This window comes from Pantherophis guttatus, chromosome 5 (assembly GCF_059756535.1).
Source record: "Pantherophis guttatus breed Tessera chromosome 5, ASM5975653v1, whole genome shotgun sequence".
NCBI lineage: Eukaryota > Metazoa > Chordata > Lepidosauria > Squamata > Colubridae > Pantherophis > Pantherophis guttatus.
Window position 1 is genome coordinate 60,732,876 of NC_142067.1, and position 24,294 is coordinate 60,757,169.

Below are 24,294 nucleotides of genomic sequence, written 5' to 3' on the forward strand. Positions count from 1 at the left end.
GACTCGAGTACTTTGAAGGGAATAGTGATACGGCAAGAGGATTACAGAACAAGGGCATTTGCAGAGGATCTGGTTGTTACCCTAACACAGCCGATGGAATCAATAATTCAGATGAAAGACATTATAGAAGAATATGGTATAGTATCAGGATTTAGACTGAACCAGAAAAAAACCAAGATGATAGTTAAAAATATGACAGCTGATCAAAAAAAAGAATTGGAAAGGAAGGCAGGCTTTGAAATAGTATCAAAGGTGAGATATCTAGGAGTGCAAGTTGCAGATTCAAATATAAAACTGTTTCAAAATAATTATGAGGTGTTGTGGCGAAAGGTACAAAAGGATATGGAAACCTGGAAAAAACTTCAGCTGTCCTTACTTGGAAGAATAGCAGCAGTTAAAATGAATGTTCTACCTAGATTTTTATTTCAAATGATTCCGGTGCTTAAAAGTGACAAATACTTGATGGAATGGCAAAAAGGAGTGAATAAGTTTGTTTGGAATGAGAAAAAGCCAAGAGTTAAACTGAAAATTATGCAAGATGTTCGTGAAAGGGGTGGTCTTAAACTTCCAAATCTGCGATTGTATTATGAAGCTGCAGCATTTACACAAGCAAGTGACTGGTTTGGAAGGACAAAGACTGGAATATTCAATATAGAAAGTTATGATCTTGAATTTGGTTGGCATGCATATTTATTTTATGAAAACAAGGTGGATAAAGTATTCAACAGCCATATACTTAGAAGCTCCTTGATGAGAGTATGGAAGAAGCACCGACTCAAATGGGATTATAAAATACCGTTGTGGTTGGATCTTGGTCATATTATATGGAATATAAATACAAAGTCACTCGGGGGAAGTTTATACAAAGAAGTACTTTTTAATGATGGGGGCAGATGGCAACTGAAGTCATTAAACACACTGTTGGAAGAAGGGATTAATTTAATGTGGTTACAGTATAATCAACTTCAACTGAGATGGAGAGAAAATCAAAAAATTGGATTAATGTTGCATGAAGAAGAATTGGTTAGAGAGATAAAAGAGAAAGGCCCAATGCATATTAAGAGGGTTTATAATGTTTTGTTAGAAAGCGATTCAGAAAATGAATTGGTTAAAGATTGTATGATAAAATGGGCACAAAATTTTGGAGAACCAGTTATGATGGAAACTTGGGAAAAAATATGGGTTCAGAATGTTAAATTTACACAGTCGCAGAATTTGAGGGAAAATTTTTATAAAATGTTTTATAGGTGGCATTTAGATCCTAAGAAACTGTCCTGCATGTATCCTAATGTTCAACCGAAATGTTGGAGATGTGATTGTTTAGATGCTACATATTATCATATATGGTGGACATGCAAGAAAGCAAAGGCTTTTTGGATAAAAATTTGGTGGGTTATGCAAAATGTCTTGAAGAAAAAAATTCAATTCTCAACTGTTTTTATTGGCTATAGTTAAGGGTTTTTCAGTGGGGGAAACAAAATTGATATTGTATATGGTGACAGCAGCTAGGTTATTGATTGGTCAATATTGGAAAAGGGATGATATGCCTACAATTCAAGAATGGACTTTGAAGATGGCCAATTTTGCAGAAATGGCGAAGATATCAGCATACTTAAAAGATCGGACTCAAGAGACCTATGCATGGGAGTGGAAGAAATGGATAGATTATGTGCAGAATAAATATCAAACTAGGAAGTACCAGATAGCTTTTAGCTAAATGTTGTGTAGAAATGTATAGTTTATAGGGGGCAAAATAGCTTATTGTTATGAAGAATTGTATAGTACACAGGGTGGGGGGAGAATAGAGGGGTGGTAAACTCTGATATAATAAATGCGGATGGATTTCACCTTGGGGAAGTCATGGGGGGTGGGGAGGGCTTGGGGGGTTAAGGGAGGGATGGGGAGGGGAAAAATGGGGGAAAAATTGATGTTTGTAAAACTTTTTCAATAAAAAAAAAAGAAAAGTATAAATTGCCATTATGTAAAAATAGAAGATTTCTATAAAATGGTACATGATAGGTTAAATTACAAGTTTTTGTGATTAGCAGCCAAAAATCTATAAAATACACCCAAAAGTGTTCAGAAAGCAAAGTCTTTGTTGTCCAGTGTTATCAAATGCTTCTTTCCTTATCCGTATCCTGAAATTCTGTTCATTTTAGATAAAAAGCATATGTTTGCTTTCTTCAAAATATTTAAAGTAATCAGACATCCTTTCTTTTTAGAATAGAATAGCCAAGTGTGATTGGGCACACAAGGAATTTTAAGATTTCTGCTATCTATTTAAAAGCAGAAATAGTCTGAATTTTTGTCTGAATTGAATGAAAAAATATAGAGACAGTTATATACAACATTAAACAATATGAAATGTGTGGATGCCAGAAAATCTAGTTTGCATTCCTGCAAACTCTAAAAAATTTCTATAAATCTAGAAAGATGCAAAGTCAAACTAATGCTAATATTTTTCAAATGAAATATAGAGTCTGTATCTAAAGTACTATATATGTAAAAAGTACTTTGTGTGCATGAACATTCCATATAATTTCTTCAGAATGTATTTATTTGATTTAAATGTTTTACAAGAATTGGAAACATTTCAAAATGAAGGATGCTGGTATATAGCAAATTACTTAAGAGTGGGAAGTATTGCAGTTCAAGTTCTTATGCAAATGCCTTCAAACATTCAATGTTTGCATTTTTTTACATTTAACTTCTTATTTCTATCCATCTAGTATAAGAATTCTGCTGGATCAGACTTAAATCCTACATGATCCAGAGACGTACTGTATTTTCCAGATATCTAACCAGAGATAATAAGAACCCACTTATTGCTGCATTCCCCCCATTAACTGGTATGGAGAAGAACACTGATTCTAATTACATTAAATAAACAATGATTAAGGCCAGTCAAATATGTAAAAATTAATGTCCCGAATTTTTATTTCAGTCGTTGTCCAGCATAACGTTGCATAAAATGAATGCCCTGTTTTAAATACTGTATTCAATATATGAAAAAGTGTTTTGTGTACCTCTGATCATTTAATTGGATCTACAATCTGGAATTATGACAGAGGAAATAATGTTTTCCTTTATTTTTTCCCCTAACTCTGTCTATTTACTAACTGTTCTTAACTTTTATTAAGAAAAGTTCTTAATTCTTATCGCAACCCTTTCCACCCTTTTTCCAAAGGAAAGTGTCTCATATGTCTACTACAACTTGTTTTGAAATAGTTATCTTTTTCCTACAACCTTACTGCAAAGCAGGAAACAGTCTCATAATATTTATCCATTTGATTTTTTTCATACTTCTAACATTGATAATTTGCAAAAGTACTCGGAAGGGTTAAAATTGGAATGTATTTATTTATGGGCTATACTTCACTTTTCTATGTGTGTGGTAGTACAAGCAGCTTACAGTAGCAATAATACAAAATGTAGACCAAATAATATGACTAAAAGTTAAATACATTACAAATATTAAAATTAATGCTTTAAAAGCTCAATGAAAACAATGCTAGAGATTAAAATATCACTAGCCTGGTCTCTTTAACTAGAAATGGGCAATTAATTTTCCCAAGGGGCCACATGAGAAACTGGGACTGTTGTGGAGGACAGAATAGGCTGAAACTAATTCTGCTCAATAAACGGCAGGAATTCCTCCAAGCATAGTCAGAAAACTATCTGAATCTATTGGGAGTCTAGGTCAGACCATTTTAGCTGATCTTCTATCTGTGTAGACTAGTTTAAAATCTTCTAGTGTTTCCATGAAAACAGAGTTACAAACAATTCCTCCATTTTCTGATCCCGAGCTCCAACCAAAGAAAATACCATGTCCAATGCTTGGCCTACTACATGAATGAGGGTAAATAACATTTGGTGTAGGTTGTCATAGCAAATATGAAATTTTCAGCGATTCCTTTTTTTTTTTAATTTAAATTATTTTTAAAACCTTTATTGTTAAAAAGAATTTGTACATGGTGGAACTGACTTGGTGCTATCTCCACCATACAAAGTATAACACATTCCTGATTAGGTAACCTCAGCATGCATGTTAAATCCCCCAGGATAAGAAAACTTGAATATTGTTGTGTCATGCAAGAGATTACTTCCAACTATTTTAGGAAGAGACCCATTTCCCTGAAAAGCCCTACCCCCCCCAAAAATAAGCTCTACTTAAGCACCTGCACAGCTGCCCACCCGCCCATTCTGTCTTGTTGCTTGTGGTACTGCCAGCACAAGGTGAGGCAAGAGGGGGGTGGAGCTGCCCCATGCGCCCTGCACCGGCTTACCTCAGGACCCCTGCAACCAATCCATCCATGCCCCCACAACTGCCTCATGGCCATGGCACCAGTGCATTGCTCGGCCTCCTACTCCATTTTGGCTATGAACAAGCAGCAGAAGTGGGCCAACAGCCATGCAGGGTCCTGCTGGATGGGGCTGTTGGAGCTGCTGCCATGAGGTGAGGCAGGTATCAGGGCATGGGTGGCTTGGCTGCAGGAGCCCTTAGGTAAACCAATGCGAGGCACATAGGGCAACTCAATCCCCCTGCCTTGAGGTGGCGGCACTGACACACCACATAGCCTCCTGCCCCACCACAAGCAAGCAGAAGTGGGACTCCCATACACGGGGGAAAAAAACAAGACATCCCCTGAAAATAAGCCCTAGTGCTTTATTTCAGAGCCCAAAAGAAAATAAGACTGGGTCTTATTTTTGGGGTAGTACACGAATGAAACTCCCTGCTAGTCCTGACCCTGAAATGTTGCAAATAGTAAAAATTAGCAAGGTAGTTTCTGCTCAATAAGATAGATGCTAATTAAATTTTATCTTAATTTTTCTAAGAAGTCTACAACTAATAATGAAACACGAGCTCCAAATGCATATATATATATATAGTCCTTTTGCCTGTTTATTATTTATGAATAATTTCATATGCTACATAAAAATATGATGGCAATAGAGTAATTTATATTATTCTATGATTCCTGTATGTAGAACTATAGCTATGAAAACAAGGGAAAAATTAATGAATCCTTTACGTATATAAATCTTGAATATAAATTTATAAATGAAGATGGCATGCTAAAATATAATAAAACTTTCTCTTGGATCTATTTCCTCTAACCAGCTTATAGTTGCAATGCATACCCTCTACTAATCTAAAGATGAAGTGTTCATTGAGATTGGACGTTGGTCTTACCTGATACGTCCTTTCTCTGAGAGGGGGGAACGGCAGTCAGGCATGGGTTAACTCGTCTGTACAACTATAGGACTGAGTCTGCTGATTTCTTTAGCTCCGTTCTCTCCTGGTAGCTTCCAGTGTTTCCGCGAGGATGTTGACGCAGACTGACGTGTCTTCCTGCAAAGAGAGAAAATTAGTGCCTACTGCCCCCCCTCGAAGCCAGGGCTGGAACCTGTAGGGTAGGGCTGACTGCCGTTCCCCCCTCTCAGAGAAAGGACGTATCAGGTAAGACCAACGTCCATTCTCCATGTCGGTGGGAACGGCAGTCAGGCATGGGACATACGAAAGCTGCATGTCCTACAGGGTGGGAACTACCCGGCCCTGTGATCCTGTGCTAAGATGGACAGCCTGGAGCACCCTACGGCCGAACGCCGCATCCACTGAGGCAAAGGAGTCCACCTTGTAGTGGCGGATAAATGGAGTCAGGCTAGTCCACATAGCTGCCCTGCAGACCTCCTCCAGGGAGACCTGCGTGGCCCAAGCTGCTGAAGTAGCCGCACTTCTGGTTGAGTGCGCTGTGATATTGTGCGGGACCAGTAGAGCATGCCGTTGGTAAGCTGTAGTTATGGTCGCTCTGATCCATCTTCCCAATGTAGGCCCCGTGACCTTGGTTCCAATGGACGCCGGTTGGAATGAAATGAACAGAGCTTCTGTCTTATGTAGGGCCATGGTCCTGGCAATGTAAATTTTGAGGGCTCGCCGCACGTCAAGAGTGTGCCAGGAACGTTCCAACCGATGGCTCAGCTGTGGGCAGAAATTGGGAAGGACAAGTTCTTGTGCATGGTGAAAAGATGAGTTCACCTTCGGTAGGAAGGTGGGATCCAGCCGAAGCACGACCCTCTCGATATGAAAGATGCATAGGTCCTGACGGACAGACAGGGCAGCCAACTCCAAGATGCGGTGAGCCGACATGACAGCAATGAGAAAGGCCACCTTGAAAGAGAGGAACTGTAGGGAAACCAGGTGAAGTGGTTCGAACGGAGAAGATGTTAAGGTCTTGAGGACTGTTCAGATTACATGTGGGATAGCGATGGACAACTGGCGGACATAGGTTAGAAGCGCCGCGCAAGAAGTGTTGGATAACCGGGTGCCTTGAAATAGTATCGATAGAACCGCAGGCCAAGACTGAGGAAATGGCCACTTGTTGGCGAAGTGTATTGGGACTAAGCCCGCTTCAAATCCATCCTGTAGAAACTCTAAGATATGAAGAATAGATGCTGCCATGGGCACAATGTGTGACCTCTGGCACCAGGTGACAAAGGTTCTCCAAGAAGCATCATACATGCGATTTGTAGATGCCCTACGAGAAGCCTGGCTGGTGGAGATGACGTGTGCGGGTATGCGGGCCTCTGTCAGGAGGCACCGCTCAATCTTCAAGCAGTTAAGTGATATCATGTGGGGTCCGGATGCTGCAGAGCTCCCTGTTTGAGGGCGATCTTGGAGTCGGGAATCCGCCAGGGCCGGGTCATGGATAGGGATACTAAGTCCGTGTACCAAGGCCTCCTGGGCCAGTGAGGAGCCAGTAGGACCAGTTCCGCCTCCTCCAACAGTTTCCTGATGACCCTGGAGATTAATGGGAGGGGAGGGAAGGCGTAGAGACCTGGAGGCCAGGGGCTGTGCAGGGCATCCGTGGCTTCCGCCCCAGGATCCGGAAACCTGGAAAAGTATCTCGGAACCTGATGGATGGTAGCCGATGTGATGAGGTCGACTGAGGGAAGGCTGAACTTCGATGCCAACTCCTGGAAGAGAGGGGCTGTTAGGCTCCATTCTGTGTGGTCCACCCAATTGCGGCTGAGAGCATCTGCTTGACTGTTCACCACTCCTGAAATGTGGTCCGCCCTGAGGGAGTTGAGATGGGCCTCAGCCCAGAGACCAAGGCATAAGGCCTCCTGCATAAGGGCCTTTGAGTGGGTACCCCCCAGTTTGTTTACACGAGCCTTTGCGGCTACATTGTCTGTTGAGGACGAGGAGATCCTGGCCTCTCCCAATGTCCTGGAAATGGAGAAGAGCCAGGCGAATGGCTCGTAACTCCAAAAAGTTGATGTTGTGGTGCCTCTCCCGTGTGGACCACTGACTTTGCACCATGCAGTGTTCCAAGTGCGCTCCCCAGCCCGTGAAGCTAGCGTCAGTGGTGAGGAGCAGATGCGAAGGCTTCCGAAATGAGCAGTCCCTTGAAATCGCGTCAGATGTCCACCACTGGAGGGAGGTGAGAACTGCTGGAGGTAGAACCACCCTGGTCATAGAGGTGCTGCACATGGCCTTCTGATGAGGTAGGAGGACCCACTGCAATTCCCTGCTGTGGAGGCGAGACCAAGGAACAATGCTGAATGATGAGACCATTTTACCGAGGAGTCAGGACAGTCCTAGCACTGTGGACAAGCGGGTTGCAATACATTGGTTTGCCAGGACTCGGAGGCTGGCCTGGCGGTCAGGAGAGAGTGAGACTATGGAAGTCACTGTGTCAATGACTGCTGCCAGGTGGAGGATGTGGGTGAAAGGAACCAAGTGGCTTTTGGCCCAATTGATCGAGAAACCATGATCTTGAAGCACCCGGATGGTGGTTGCTAAATCCTGCCACGCCGAGATGGTTGAATGAGGATATCATCTAAATAAAATTGGAGCCTAATGGGCAGGGTGTGAATGTGACCAATTAGGGCAGCCATGATTTTTGTAAATACTCAGGGGGCCGAGGATAGGCCAAATGGCAAAGCCATATATTGATAATGCCCCCCGAGATAATGGAAGCAGAAATATTTGCGGTGGGCAGGGAAGATGGGACGTGGAGGTATGCCTCCGTTAAGTCCACCGATGAAAGGAAATTGCCCCTGCGGATGCACTCCAGGATCGTGTGGAGAGATTGCATTTTGAACCGACGGTAGATAATGTACCAGTTCAAAGCTTTAAGGTCCAGGATTGCCCTCCACCCCCACCTCTCCGAGGATTTCCTCAGGATAAAGAAGCGAGAATAAAACCTCTGGCCATACTGGTCCTGAGCGACTCACTGGATAGCTCTGATATTTAAGAGGTGATCAATGGCCGAGGTAACTAGCGCCCGCTTGGTTTTGCCTTTGGATACTGGGCAAGTGAGGAAAACAGTCAGGGGAGGGGAGAAGAACTCCAGGGAGAGGCCCCAACGGACCGTCTCCCGGGACCCATGCATCCGTTTTTTTTTTAATTTTAATTTTTTAAAACAAAACATAAAACCCATCATCCATTACAAATACAAACAGTGTGTCAGTTGGTTACAAATCTTTTGTGCTTCATCCCCATATTCAAAATTTACTAATTATCTAATTTCTCATATTGTCAAACAAATCAACATCCTCATTTATCATTTATTTAACTATGGCTTTGTTGCTTCAAAAATTTTATTTTCAAATATTATATTTATAACATTTCATATTTCATATTTCATTTCCATCTTTTATTATCTAGCCATTGATAAAATAAATCCCGTATCTTGTAGTATTGTTTATCTTCTTGTTCTCTAATTTCAAATGTCAATTTACTCATTTCAGCACATTCCATGATTTTCTTAATAATTTCATCTTGCGTTGGTATTTTCTCATTTTCCAGTTTTTAGCAAACACAATCCCAGCAGCTGTTAAAACATTTACAATCAAATATCTCAATTGTCTATTGTATATTTCTGGCACAATCCCTAATAAAAAAATCTCTGGCTTAAAGTCTATATGTTTTTTTGTCATTTTTTCCAACCATGTGTGGATTTTAGTCCAGTATCTTTTCGCTTCTACATATGTCCACCATATATGGTAATATGAGCCCGGTATCTGATGACATTTCCAACACTTCTCAGATTTGTTCTTGAACATTCTCGCTATTCTTGTCGGGGGTAGATGCCACCTGTAAAACATCTTATATAAATTCTCCTTATATGCTGTTGACATTGTCATTTTATAATTTTGCATCCACAATTTTTGCCATTTCTCTAGATCAATTCCATAACCAAAATTTTTCCCCCATGCAATCGTTTCTTTAACTTGTTCTTCTTCCAATTTTACCTCTAATAAGTAACCATACAATTTTTTAATTACATAGTCATCAGAACCTATTAAAATTTTATCTAAGTTAGTCAGATTACTATAAAAACCTTCTGTCTTAGAATCTTTATCATATCTAGAATGTATTTGCATAAACAAAAACCAGTCCATTTTTATATCCTGTTCTTCTAGTTTTTGCTTTAAGTTCACCCTTTTCATTCAGTATTTCACTATATCTAACAATTTGTTCCTTTCTAAATGTTATTGAATATGAGAATACTTCAATAGTAGATTGAACCAGACTGGAATTTTTAAATAATGTTGTCTTTTAATCTCCTCCCAATTTAATAGCAAAGACTCTCGAATAACATGTCTTCTAAAATACCCCTGTGTTTTTGTTCCCTTGTACCATAAGAAAGCATGCCAGCCCAACTAGTCATGTCCTTCTAAAGTCAACAATCTAGTATTCCTTAACATAATCCATTCTTTGAGCCACATCAAATTAGTTGCTTGATAATATAGTTCCCAATCCGGCAAACCAAAACCTCCTCTTATTCTAGCATCTTGCAGTAATTTTAATTTTATCCTCGCCTTTTTACCCTGCCAAATATATTTTCACACTATTTTATTCAATTCTTCAAAATAGTCTTTTCCCAACCTGATTGGAATTGTCTGGAACAAATATAAAATTCTAGGCAATATATTCATCTTAATTGTTGATATCCTCCCTATCAATGATAATTGCAAATTCTCCCATTTAGCCAAATCTGTCACTATTGTTTAAGTTTATTGTAATTATTCTCCTTGAGTGTACTGCATCTTGCTGTCAAATATATCCCCAAGTACTTAACCTTGTTCGTGACCTGCATCTTCGATACATCCACCAATTCTTCTTTTTGTTTTTTTAATATTTTTGTCAAAATCTTTGTTTTATCTTTATTTATTTTCAAACCTGCTACCTTTCCAAATTCTCCTATTTTTCAGTTTATTTATTGATTCAAATGGATCTTCAAGAATAAACACCAGGTTATCAGCGAATGCTTGCAATTTATATTCTTCATTTTGAATTTTCATTCCTTTTATTTCTTTTTTATCTCTAGTATTTCTGTTTAATACTTCTAATGTTAACACGAACAACAGTGGTGACAGTGAACAACCTTGTCTCGTTCCTTTTTGTATTTCAATAGATTCTGTCAATTCTCCATTTATCATTACTTTTGCTAGACATTCCTCTTGTAGTTCGACCAGTGACTCTTCCCTTCTTAATTTTACTTCCTTCTCTCTAAGATATTCAGCATAAAATGCTTTGACTTTATCAATTGAGTCTATTTTAAATCTTTGCAATTGCCATGTAAACATCAGGCCTTCTGGTATCAGCCATCTATAGTTCACACCTTTCTGGAGCAATATTTTCATCAAGAATTGATATTCTCTTCTCATCTCCCTCACTCTTCTCGGTATTTGCTTCAGAACCACAATTTCCTTGCCCTTGTATTTCAGTGTTTTCTCTTTTGTAATCTGCAATATTTGCATTTTAATTGATTTCTTGGTGAATCTTATATGAACTTCTCTTGGTAGTTTATTTCTCATTGCATATCTTGTCTAAACTCGAAATATCTCATCTATGCCATCCATCATCTTTTCTTTAGTAATTTCTAATGCTTCTGCTAAAATTTTATCATTTTTTCTGCCAAGTTTTCTCCCTTTTCTTCATCTATATTTTGAAATCTTAAGTAGAATTCCGATTTGTCCATCTCCCATCCTATTCCACTCTTATCACGTTCAACCTCATCTAATCTGCTATCCATATCTCTAATTTTTTTGTCTCTTTGTTCTTCCTTTTCTTCAATTTTTTGAAGCCTGTCCTCGTATTTCTTCATCATTTGTTGTATGTTCTCCACTTTTTCATCTGTTTTTCCTGTTCTTTGTTCAATTTTTTCTGTTCTTTGTTCAATCTTTTCTGCTCTCTGTTCAATGATCACTATTTTTGATTGTATGTTTTATATTCCTTGCAAAATCATCTGCATTGTCGCATCCTTTTCCTTCTCTCCTTTTCCTGTTGCAACATTGTCTGTATTGATAGTTGTTCTCCCGATGGTGAAGAAGAGGGAGTCAATGTAGAAGAACTAATAGCTGCTGCCTTTTTACTCATGTCTATAAAATGGTTACAAAATATTCAAACAGTCAAAAAATCTTCAGGTTCTTCTATACCTTAATCCGTTTTTATAGAGGACAGATATTATCCCAAATAACAATAAGAAAAAGGAAGATCCAAAGAAAGCAAAGTCTTCAGGCTCTTGTATGCCCTAATCCAATTGAATAAAAGAATAAAAACCAAATTAGCAATCTCCAATCAAAGAAAAGAAAAAACAAACCAAAAAAAATTTCTTCAGGCTCTTGTATGCCTTATTCCAATTAAACAAAGGGATATTGAACGCATTAATAATCTCCCGTCAAAAAGGGGGAGAAAGGGAAAAAAAAGAGAAAAAGAAAGAATAAAAACATCAAAAATTTAAAAATATTAAAAGTCTTCCAAAAGCAAACACAATCCAATTAAAAATAATTAAAAGAGGGAGAAGTGGAGCAATAGAAAAATAATACCCAAAAAAGGAAAATAAAAAAAGACTTTCTATCTAAAAAAAGAATCCACAACTGTGTAGTATCCAAAAGTTCTTTTATAAGTCTCACCAAGTTTTTACAGCTCTCTTTCCAGAGTCACTGCAATCTTCTTCTTTCAAGTCTCAGCCGCCTGTCAGTAATAGTTTCTCAGAAGAGCACCTGAGTAAACAATCCTGCAGACAGTCTTTGATGCTCTTCTAACTATCTTATCTATGAGCAAGCTCAGAGTCCTTGAAATGTAACACAGTTGCTACTTTCTTTTGCCAATGAAAAAAATACAATGTTTCAATCCACTAGATGGCAGTGTTTCTTGTTCATTCCACTTTCCCTCTATGTCCAACAGACGATAAAACAAAATAAAAAAATAAAAAGGTAGAGAAAAGAAAAATAAGACTAAACCAAAATAATATAAAACTAAAAAGGCAGTAGAAATTTAACAATTAAACAGATAAAAAGGAAATCTCCAATCCAATCCAATCCAGTCAAACTTTAAAAATAAAATCCTCCATAGGCATCCACAAATAAAAATAAGTTGCAATGTAGAAAAAACTAACTTAGACTCAGGTTCAATTCCGCCGCTTAACTTCTTCTATCTTCAATTTTAATTATCTTTTCACCCCAGGGTGTTCTTAATTAGTCTATTTTAAAAATCTCTCACCAAGCTGACACACTTTCACACATTCTCTTTTGTTCCGGAACTGTCCCAACTTCAGCAGCTTAATGGCTGCCTCTTCACCGCCGGAAAAAAGGGCTTCTCCTGGATCAACCAGGGACTTTGTGGTGTCCCTGGGATCGGCAGGATGTGCCCTCTTCTATCACTGTCTCTACGGGACAGTGAGGTCCAAACTGGACCGTCCAGCAGCAGAAATATCGACAGTGATCTCGGAGCACCGAGATCGTCCGTTGTCTCATCGCGACGTCAGCTCCGTCTTCCTCCCATGCATCCATTGTTGAAGACTCCCATTGGCTGGCAAACAAGGCCAGACGATCCCCAATGGGAGATTCTGGGAGGGAGCTACTTGGACCTGCAGAAGGGTCGACCCCTCCCTCCCCGAAAAGAGCACCTGGATTGGAACTTGCCTCCCTGTCTGACCTGGTTATCCGGTTGGTGAGATCTGGGCTGGAATGATCGTTGATAGCAGGACTAGTAGAAGCTGCTGTCAAAACTCCAAAAGGACTGTGAACAAGAATAAGATGTGTAGTGAGAGTCACCTCTCCGGGAAACTGAAGGCATAACCTTGCATCTGTCTCTCGTCTCGATCAGGATGGGATCCAGCGATGGACCGAATAGGCTATTAGCAGCATAGGGTGTAGAAGCCAGCTGCCATTTACTCCTGGCATCTGCCTGCCAATTCCTGAGCCACAAGAGTTGGCAAGATGTGATAGTGGACCCAATGGATTTTGCAGCGAACCTGACAGCATTTAGAGTAGTGTCAGCCGAAAATTCCAAGGCAGCCTCAATCTTACTGAGGTCCTGATGAGATTTCATGTCCGATGGAGGGAGTCTATCCTGTAGCTGTTTAAGCCATAGAAAAGAGGCCCTATTGAAGAAAGATGCTGATGTCGCGGCCTTGATGTCCCAGGCCACTGCTTGGTGGTCCTTGACTAAAACCTTTTCCGCCCACTTATCTTCTGGGTGAAAAGAATCCTCTGGAGGCCCCGTGAGGTAGTAGGAAGTTGAAAGAGCAACGATAGGGGCATCCACTGTAGGTATTTGCAAGAGAGTTGAAAGATCGGAAACAGAATGATAGAGGCGTTTGTCCAATCCATTAGGACTGGGCCCTGAACCTGGGAGAGAACATTGCCTCTGAATAACATCTGAAAAAGTTTGGGAGCAGGAATGGTCTCCGGTTCTACAGCAGGCTCAGCGAATAGCGAGGAGGCTGGGTCACTTGCAGTCGAGGTGGAGTTGCTGGTCGATGGTACACCGCCGAGGCGCATGGTAGAGAGTGCTTTGAACAGAAGGGACCTGAAAACCTGGGGTCGGAAAAGGCCGATGAAGGAGGGCTGCCGGGAGCCAGGCCCTCATCGTCTGATAGGACCAGATCTCTGGTCCCTTCCTGCTCTGAAATGGAGCCCTGATTAGAATGAACTGGAGATTCAGCCGGTTCCTGATCTGACATGGAATCCTTGAGGTGCTGAGATGCATGTTGGAGACTTTGATGTGCTGTGAAATCAGGGATAGATGGAAGAGAGCCCTGTTGGAGGCACTGAGCCACGCCCTGTTGGATAGCCTTGGCCAGGATGGTTTCCAAAGAAGCTGGCAAAACAGTCTTGTGGTTGGGGAGGCGGGCATGATGCTGGGGAAGACCATTCAGGCGCAGAAGCCTCCTCCCCTGAAGACTGGCGAGGTATGGAAGTGGACAGGGTATGGAATAGAGGCTCACTCCCTGGTGGAGGAAAAGGGCCGCAGGGTGCTGGTTGGTCTGGGGATAAATCCCGTCTAGATTGCCCTGGCCCTTGAGGAAGGGGAGATCCAGGCCTGTGCTGTGGGGATTCAGTTGAGGTAGGCCTCGATCCCGACGTGGCGACCGTCTTGGTCGCTTGCTTTTGTGCCTTTAAGATGGCCTTTTCTATCGCCTTGTGCCTCCTCTGTTCTTCTTTAGAAGGTTTGGCAGGCTTGTCTCATGGCGGGGGGGGGAACCCTTCTGGATCCGGGGCCTTTTGGGGCGTAGTGGAAGCCCTGATGGACCCTTGCCCAGGTCACTGTCATGTCTCTGCCGCCCCCTAGAGGCTGCTCCCTTAGGAGAGTGAGACCACATGGCGTCCGCCATTTTAAAACGTTGCCGGGGAAGTTGCGATCAAAGGTAAGTAATCGGAAAAAGGCAAATAGCCCAGAGTCACTCACTATTTAACTTTGAGGGATAACACCCCTGCTCAGCTGGTGAAGAGATTCTGAGGAGTAATGGAGCGTGGCTGCCCTGCAGATCGCTAGCTGTCCAGCTTCAAACGCGATCAAGATTAGCGCCGATGCTCCCACTCGCGCTCTCGCTGCTAGGCAAATGCCGTTAAAACGCAACCAAATTTCTCACCCGATGGTCTGGGGAGCCCTGGGACAGCATGAGAATGAAATCAAGCCGCTGCCTAGATGGAGCTGCCAGCCAGTTCAATGCTGCTTCGCGGCCTTCGGCGTTATCAGGTGAAAAGCCCTTCACGCCGGAAAGCGTTGTGTCCAATTAGGACTGAAGAAGGGAATTCAAAATTGAAGGGAATTCGAAGGAAATTTAAAGAAAAAAATGATCCAAAGGGTGAAGAAACAGCTAGGCTGGGAAGACACATCTGTCCAGCATAGACCAAGTCGAAACACTGGAGGCTACCAGGAGAGGGTGGAGCTAAACAAATCAGCAGACTTGGTCCTATAGCTGTACAGATGAGTTAACCCACCCAGCTGCCCTGTTTAGGGTGACCCGCTCCTTACTTCATTTAGGAGTGCGGGAAGACCCCTTGCAGGGTAGGGCTGAGGATTTTGTGCAATACCTGCATGACAAAATCGCTCAGATTCGGGAAGGCCTGGACTCCGACTGGGTAGGTTCAGGGGGGTGATGGAGGTGAGTCTTGAGAGTGTTATCTGGGAGGAGTTTGACCTTGTGACTCCCAAGGACGTGGACAGGATTCTGGGTAGGCTTAGCGCTGCCACATGTTTATTGGACCCGTGTCCCTCCTGGTTGGTACTGGCTTCCCGGGCGGTCACACGAGGCTGGCTCCAGGTGATTATTAACGTTTCTTTGAGTGAGGGTTGCTTCCCATCTGCCTTGAAAGAGGCAGTGGTGAGGCCCCTCCTCAAGAAGCCTTCCCTGGACCTGGCTGTATTAGTGAATTATCGTCCAGTCTCCAACCTTCACTTTGTGGCAAAGGTTGTTGAGAGTGTGGTGGCGCGACAACTTCCCCAGTACCTGGATGAAGCTGTCTATCTAGACCCGTACCAGTCGGGCTTCAGGCCGGGGTACAGCACTGAAACGGCATTGGTCGCATTGGTTGATGATCTCTGGAGGGCTCAGGACAGGGGTTGTTCCTCTGTTCTGGTCCTCTTAGACCTCTCAGCGGCTTTTGATACCATCGACCATGGTATCATGCTGCGTCAGTTGGAGGGGTTAGGAGTGGGGGGCACCATGTTGCGGTGGTTCTCCTCCTTCCTCTCTGACCGTACGCAGTTTGTGTTGGCAGGGGGACAGCGGTCGACTTCGAGGTGCCTTGTTTGTGGGGTGCTGCAAGGGTTGGTCCTCTCGCCCCTCCTGTTCAACATTTATGTGAAGCCGCTGGGTGAGATCATCCGTGGTTTTGGGATGAAGTTCCATCAGTATGCTGATGATACTCAGCTGTACATCTCCAACCCGGACCACCCCAATGATGCCCTTGAAGTGATGTCCCGGTGCCTGGAGGCCGTGCGGATCTGGATGGGGAGAAACAAGCTCAGACTCAACCCCTCCAAGACCAAGTGGCTGTGGTTTCCGGCGTCCCGGTATAGCCAGCTGGTTCCATCGCTGACTATTGGGAGTGAGATTTTGGCCCCCTCAAAGAGAGCTCGCAACTTGGGTGTCCTCCTAGATACACGGCTGTCTCTAGAAGATCATGTGACGGCTGTGGCCAGGGGGGCTTTTTATCAGGTTCGCCCGATTTACCAGTTGCGTCCCTTTCTGGACCGGGACTCCTTGCGCACGGTCACTCATGCCCTCGTCACCTCCTGTCTGGACTACTGTAATGCTCTCTACATGGAGCTCCCCTTGAAGAGCACTCGGAGGCTCCAACTGGTCCAGAATGCGGCCGCGCGGGTGATTATGGGAGTGACACGGTGCATCTATGTAACACCTCTCCTGTGCGAGTTGCACTGGCTCCCAGTGGTCTTCCGGGTGCGATTCAAGGTATTGGTTACCATCTTTAAAGCGCTCCATGGCTTAGGACCTGGGTACTTACGAGATCGCCTTCTGCTACCGATAGCCTCCCACCGGCCAATACGTTCCCACAGAGAGGGACTCCTTAGGGTGCCGTCGGTCAAACAATGTTGACTGGCCACCCCCAGAGGGAGAGCCTTCTCTGTGGGGGCACCTGCCCTCTGGAATGAATTGCCCCCGGAGATACGGATGATCCCTGACCTACGCGCCTTTCGCTGTGCCCTCAAGACCTTATTGTTTCAACAAGCTGGGCTGGCCTAAACATGAATTTTAATGGTTGTTTTAGTTTTTTAATAAGACTGGGGCCAAATTATTTAATATATTTTTAAATTACTTTTAAATTTTTTGTATATATGTGTTTTAGTGTTGGCTGTGCACTGCTCTGAGTCCTTCGGGAGAAGGGCGGTATAAAAACTTAAATAATAAATAATAAATAAACCCATGCCTGACTGCCGTTCTCACTGACATGGAGAAGAACTCGGATTCTAGTGATTTTATGGATATGTTCATTTAGGGCTTTTGGCAATAATGAAGAACTAGTTTGCCATTGTTTTTTCTGCAGTATTTGTTAACTTCCCAATCTAGATTACACATGTAGAATTTCCTAATGATCATCCAACCAAGTACTAACCAAATGTAATTCTACTTATATGTGCAAAATTGACCAAAGCCTTGCCTACCGGACCATGCTCCCTACTCCCCTTGTTCCAACTGGCTAGCAGGCAGGGCAAAAATGGCAGCCAGCAGACATACTATTCACATGGCCTCATTCTTCCCTCACATTTTCTTTTTGCAACAAGAAAAAGAAAACAAAAATCAACCACTGTGTGAAGGATCAGCAAAGCGGCTCCTCAAAACAAACATAAAGATAGGAACTGCTGCTTGACTTTGGAAAAGAAGAACCATAAAGACAGGAACTGCTGCTGACTTAGGGAGAGGGAGGTGGATTTGGTGGGAATTCACCTGTGCTGTGGATCCAGAGAGAACACTAAAGAACTATTGGAATTTAATTAGCTTTTTTCTAGAGCTTGCAATAAAATCAATATAGAGAGAGAGCTGTATCCCTAAATTGTTGCCTACAGGATTTATTATAGTAGTATCAGTGGGAATAGCTGTTCCCTGCAAAACACTACTTTGCTATTTTCATTTTCACGTCCATATTCCTTGCTATATCATACAATTTATCTGTAAAGGTTTTCTGTGATTGATTCTAGAACTAAAAGCCTTACAGGCAGTAATTCAAGGGTATAGCTTTTGGATAAGTTAGGTTTATAGCAAAGAGTGGAAAACAGTTAATGAAGAAATCTGACAATTACAGACTGCAAGACACAATCTAATCTCTCCCTCAGAATCTAACTTCAAAATTTATACTTCATTCTCAAGCATAATGGGCTGAGCATATATGACATTTAGGTTGATGCAATAATTTATACCAGTGTATTATGAATAAAAATAATTGGTATGGTCTCAGAGTCTTTGCTTCTAACAGACTGATCTAACCCTTACACTCTGACATTTGCAGATATCTTCCTCTAGCAATAACCAATAAGATAGCATCATATGCATATAAATTATATATACATTATTGACCCCACAATGTCATCAGAAGCATTTCTTGAACTATTTTTTATATTTGTAAATTCATTAAGTAATCAAGGAAATCACATAATCTTACTCTTTACTGATGTTGAACTAGACCCGTACCAATCGGGCTTCAGGCACGGACACAGCATGGAAACGGCATTGGTTGCTCTGGTGAATGATCTCTGGCAGGCCCAGGATGGGGGTTATTCCTCCATCCTGGTCCTACTTGACCTCTCAGCGGCTTTCGATACCACCGACCATGGTATCCTACTGTGACGACTTGGGGGGTTGGGGGTGGGGGGCACTGTTTTGCAGTGGTTCTCCTCCTACCTCTCGGATCACATGCAGTTTGTCTGGGCGGGGGGACAGAGATCCTCCCCGAAGCCCCTCACTTGTGGGGTGCCTCAGGGGTCGGTTCTCTCCCCCTTGCTCTTTAACATCTATATGAAGCCGCTGGGTGAGATCATTCGCAGTTTTGGGGTGAGGTATCAGAGGTATCATCAGTTTGCTGATGATACCCAGCTTTACATCTCCACCCCGGACCAACCCAGAGATGCCCTTTCCACGATATCTAAGTGCCTGGAGGTGGTACGGGTCTGGATGGGTAGGAACAGGCTCAGACTCAACCCCTCCAAGACGGAGTGGCTGTGGTTGCCGGCATCTCATGGTCTAGTGGCCCATCACTTTTGATGGGAGGGGAGTTACTTACTCCCTCTGAAAGGGCTCGCAATCTAGGCGTCCTCCTGGATTCGCGGCTGTCCTTAGTGGACCATGTGACAGCCGTGACCAGGGGGGCTTTTGCACAGGTTCACCTGGTGCGCCAGTTACGCCCTTTCCTAGACAGGGATGCCCTCCATATAGTCACCCAAGCTTTTGTTATCTCTCGTTTGGACTACTGCAATGCCCTCTACATGGGGCTGCCCTTGGGGTGTACCCGGAGGTTCCAGCTGATCCAGAATGCGGCCACGTGGGTTATTACAGGAGCTTCCCATTACTCCCGTGTTACACCTCTTCTGCACGAGCTGCACTGGTTACTGGTGGTCCTTCGGATCCGCTTCAAGGTGCTGGTACTTACGTATAAAGCCCTACATGGCATGGGCCTGGGGTATCTGCAAGACCACCTTCTGCCTGCCTCCCATTGCCCTGTGCACTCACATAGGACTGCCCTCCTCCGGGTGACAATGTTGGCTGGTGGCGCCCAGGATGAGGGCGTTCTCTGTGGGCGCACGACCCTCTGGAATGGGTTACCCATGGGGCTCCAGACGGCCCCCGACCTCCGCTCTTTCCGCTGTGACCTGAAGACATGGCTTTTCCAACAAATTTGCTGATCTGATGGGTGATTTTTAATTGGGAGATTTTAATTGATTATTTTAGTAGCTATTTTTATTGTTTTCATCGTTTTAATTTCTGTGAGCTGCCCCGAGTCCTTTGGGAGAAGGGCGGCATATAAGTATAATAAATAAATAAATAAACTATTTGCTAAACATTCCATTTATATTCATGCATACATTCATTCTTCTATCATCATTCTTATCACACTCAAAATCCAACTTTAAATTCCATACTAATACAAATTTTCCATAATTCAATAATTGAATAGTCTATTCACCATCATATATTCTCTAAATCAGCAAACATGAATATACTGCATTTATTTTATTTTTTTATTTTTTTAAATTTCTATACCGCCCTACTCCCGAAGGACTCAGGGCGGTGAACAGCCACAGGATAAAACACATAAATACAAAAATTTAAAATAGAATAGAATAAAATATATAATTTAATTTCTTAATGACCTGCCAAAGAACAAAAAAACAAAAACATATCTAATCTGCATATATCTCCTTCCTACACTACTCTTCCCAAATTTTGTCCTTGACATCCATCATAGTCAGAATTCTGTCACTTTCACAGATATACTTATCAAATTAATCTCCTTTAGCTTCAAATGCATTATTGCTATTTATTTGTATAGATCAATTACTGAACTTATTAATGAGTTTTGTTTACCAATGCAATCCAAAAATATTTTAGGTAGTATAAAGACACAACAATAAAAACCACAACAATACAATATTATTAACAATCAGTTATTAACCAAACCCATTCACATGGCACTTTTCCAATTGTGAAGCACACATGTCTTTACACAGACATTAAGTTGCAATGCAAACCACTTACATATTTTACTATTTACATTATGTACAACTACATTCTTACCATCTTCGCAGAATATATTTCTTCCTTTTCATTATTTTTCTTCCATATTACAATTTATAGCATTGAATTCCAATATTCCAGTATATCTCTATCACATAAAAATATCTAAAATATAGTTACAATTATTTGTAACTATATTTTTCTTTTTACGTACATTAAACAATAGCTCCCTCTCATCCAATTTTTTTGCAGAAATCATTCTTGGCTATGCATTTTTTCTCCCCCACAGTGCAATGGAATATTCTATGCCTGGAAATAGGAATGACAATTTGCAAAGTACTGTATTTCAGGGCCAGAGCATTTGTTAAGTTCCTTATCAGACAAATGGGTAACAGAATCTTCTGTGTCAAGACACAGGTACAAACTGGGTCAAAGGGACCAAAGAGGCCCCACCTTTGCAGCTTATTTGATAAATGGATGCTAAAATACCCATAATCAGTTTTCAAGATTCTGCAATCTTTTCTTTTTAATAAATCTGATTGAGACACTGAAAATCTAGCTTTCTTCATTATGAGCAGCTTTAGCAACTTGTTTTCCACTTTGTTATACCACCATGCATCTTTTTATACTTCCTATTAATGTAAGCCCACAGTGTTCTGTGGTACTTTCTAACATTGTCATGGCTATGATCAATTTGAGACTTTAAGATAAAGTTCAATGAGGTTCATCTGCATATCCTGCTAATCATGGTGCAATCTGCTCTTCTAACAATTTTTAGAGGACATTTAAAGTTGATTTTGGCTTCAATCCATCCCCAGCATGGTGGAGGCAACTCAAAATTATGTCTTTAACTGAATTAATTTATTAGTTTAATATCCCACCTTTCAACTAGAACTGAAGATGGTATTCATAATGTTCCTATAACTATTCTCCAAAGCAATTAAACTATAAGTAGTAACAACCTATAAGTTATTGACTTAGTTTACGTATCACCCTACATTATGGTTTGTAAAACAAGCTATCATGATGGCCTACTTTATAAAGCATACTAAGTGAAGGAAGTAAGATGTAGATTGACTTTCTTGGCTGGATCATAGCTAATACTAGTACACTATTGAAAGATTTGGGGCACTTCCACACTGGCAGTTTTCACTCACTTACTTTGATTGATTGATTGATTGATTGATTGATTGATTCAAGGCTGCATGACTCCAAAAAAACTGAGCAGATAACACTTTTAAAAGAATATATATAAAAAGAAACACATGAATCAGAGGTGGGATTCACTTACCTTCCCTAACGGTTCGCAAATGTGAGTGCACGTGCCACCTCTGCGCATGCGCACAGTCTCCTGCACATGCACAGTAGTCGCGCATTACGTCCGGGTGGGTGGGCGGAGCCTCTTGCAGTCGCCGCTACTGGTTCGCATGATCCGGAGAGAACTGGCTGAATCCCATCACTGGCATGAATGCTCATACACTCTTTGCTGTACTCAGCCATAAAAATCAGACTCAGAATAGCCTAGTCAAATGGTTCCACATAGAAATCTTAAAACTCAAGTTTGAGCCAGCAAACACTTCTCATAAATAACAAGAAATGCAAAAAATAAAAGATATTACTGCCAGATAGCATCATGCTGCCTCCCTGTCTTTACCTTTCCACTTTGATGTTTGCTGCTGAAAGAACAACCAAACAACTGACTATTGCTTGCTAAGGTGCTTGAAGCTTGATGGAAAGACACCTATCACTACAGTAGCTTAGGTGATGACAGCAGAGGAGAGAAACTAAGATGGTCATCCCAGGAGCAAAAGGAGGACATTGGTGAGACATACTGTGTTTCCCCGAAAATAAGACCCCGTCTTATATTTTTTTGAACCCTGAAATAAGTGCTTGGCCTTATTGCCATGCACTCAAAAGCCCAATTGGGCTTATTATCAGGGGATGTCTTATTTTGGGGGAAACAGGGTAACAGTAATAGGCAAAACTGCCTATTCCTGAAGCCTGCAGAGGCCTTACAAAATTTATAATAGAACTTTTGCAACTTGGGAATTTGGGTCAGGTATTATTTGGGCAGAAGTATCTTAAGAATGCATGAAAGGCAATACATAATAACTGGGTGGGAAAGGTCATGCCAATCACAAGCTAAGTATCTAATAAGAGCAAGGCTGATTCCAGCCCCTAGCTACTTCATCAGCAGTGATGCATTACAGATCATTTATATGGCACAACCTCTATAACAGGGGTGTCAAACTCACGGCCTGCAGCCCCGATGCATCATGGCCATGGCCATGCCTGGTTTAGCAAAGGGGAAAAAAGTCGCAATATGTCACATGACGATGCCACGACAATGCAAGTTTGACAACCTTGCTCTATAAGAATACCAAAACCTTTACTTAAAACTCAAATAGCTGTCTATGATTTTGAGTTGCCTCCCCCATGCTGGGGATGGATTGAAGCCAAAATCAACTTTAAAGTCTAAAAACAATATGCTTAATTAGACTGAGTTTGTTGTAAATGGAACAAAAGAGACATTTCTGCCATCCAGAAATTACTTGTTTAAGGCTGCTACATCTGGTTAGCAGACACTGAGTTGACCAATATGTAAAGCAGATTTAGAATTTTCTGTATCTCTGCTATTATTTATTGGTAGACCATACTTAGCACCAGATTACTTTCTGAAATATTTTACTTTAACTTTATTTCAGTTGAAACTACATTTTTAAAACAAGCCCTAATACACTCTATTCCTTACAGTAAATTAATTTGATACTGAGAAAATGCATTGTTCCTCGTAATGTTTAATAATTTACTGTAATAACAGCAGAAAACACTTATTGGTTTGCAAAATTCCAAACGACCACCAGTTGACCGTAAAGAGATACAGTACTCTAGTTGTTTGCTGCCCTCTAGTGAACGTTTGGAGTTTTGCAAGTCATGTCTGCTAGTGGTACGGACGGGTGTCTTCATGAAGTCTGTAATCGAATTCGAATCGAGGGGGTCTTTACGGCTTATATAATGCAATAAGTTAAAATTGAATTATGACATCTACCTCGGTTTTATGATAACACAACGTTACGGTTTCTTTGCTACCTTAAAATGGATTTGTTCTTGTTCTTGCTGTCACTTCTTGTCCCTGAATATCAAAACCAAAGATTTTGAACCCAGAAGCTTGGAACTATTGTTGAAATAAAACAAAAGAAAGAAAATGAGAAATGATCTATGATACATATAGGATCCCAGACGGGATTATTTCCTGTCCGTCACTTTCTCGGATCACTTCCGGTGCAGTGTTCAACCCCGCCCCTTTTAGCAATGGCGGTGTCACTGTCGCCAACCATGGCGCTGGCTGGGCAACGAAGTGCGTTGTGAGCACTTTTCTACACTTGAAGCCTTGCCAGCGGGTGCCTATCTGGGGTGCGAAAGGACTCTGGCAGCGCGAAGGGGTTTGGTTGGTTTCTTCTCGCTTTGCCGCGATGGCGCCGGTGCAATTGGAGAGCCATCAGCTGGTCCCGGTGGGCGGTGGGCCCGCTTCGGCTCCGGCCCCACCGCCCCCAGGGACTGCGACCGCGGCAGCTAGTCCTGGATACCGACTCAGCACTCTCATCGATTTTCTGTTGCATCGGACGTATGCCGAGCTCACTGTCCTGGCCGACCTGTGAGTCCTGTATCCCAGCAATAATGTATTCTCCGGCTTTGCTTGCGAAAATCCTTGCTGCTTAGACACTTCTGGTTCTTTTTGGAGGAGGATGGTGATCTATGTTAAGTTAAAGTTATGGAGAAAAAGAGCAGATTGTAGTGGTGCGTA

At 42.1% G+C, this 24,294-nt stretch overlaps 1 protein-coding gene and 1 long non-coding RNA gene across 11 annotated transcripts in view; one reads left to right on the plus strand and one right to left on the minus strand.

Annotated features, from left to right (window-relative positions):
- Nucleotides 1-8,397: 8,397 nt before the first annotated feature.
- LOC132712473 (uncharacterized) lies at nt 8,398-23,743 on the minus strand. Of its 3 annotated transcripts, none has more exons than XR_009623124.2 (3): nt 23,539-23,743; nt 21,781-22,010; nt 8,398-9,100 (listed from the first exon to the last, which is right to left on the minus strand). It is a non-coding gene; the product is annotated as an uncharacterized LOC132712473 (long non-coding RNA). The 3 variants fall into 3 exon arrangements; XR_015734491.1 differs by having other exon boundaries at nt 8,398-12,186; XR_015734492.1 differs by having other exon boundaries at nt 8,398-12,186; nt 23,580-23,716.
- A 27-nt stretch (nt 23,744-23,770) lies between these two features.
- MED14 (mediator complex subunit 14) overlaps nt 23,771-24,294 on the plus strand; it is a 99,239-nt gene continuing 98,715 nt past the window's right edge. For 6 of the 8 annotated variants that reach the window (XM_034423832.2, XM_034423834.2, XM_034423833.2 and 3 more), the window contains exon 1: nt 23,771-24,144. In XM_034423832.2, the coding sequence (XP_034279723.1) occupies nt 23,963-24,144 (182 nt within the window). In that variant the 5' untranslated portion in view covers nt 23,771-23,962. Of the gene's footprint in view, nt 24,288-24,294 lie in introns of all 8 variants that reach the window. The other 2 variants (XM_087895223.1, XM_087895224.1) reach the window with 1 other exon arrangement.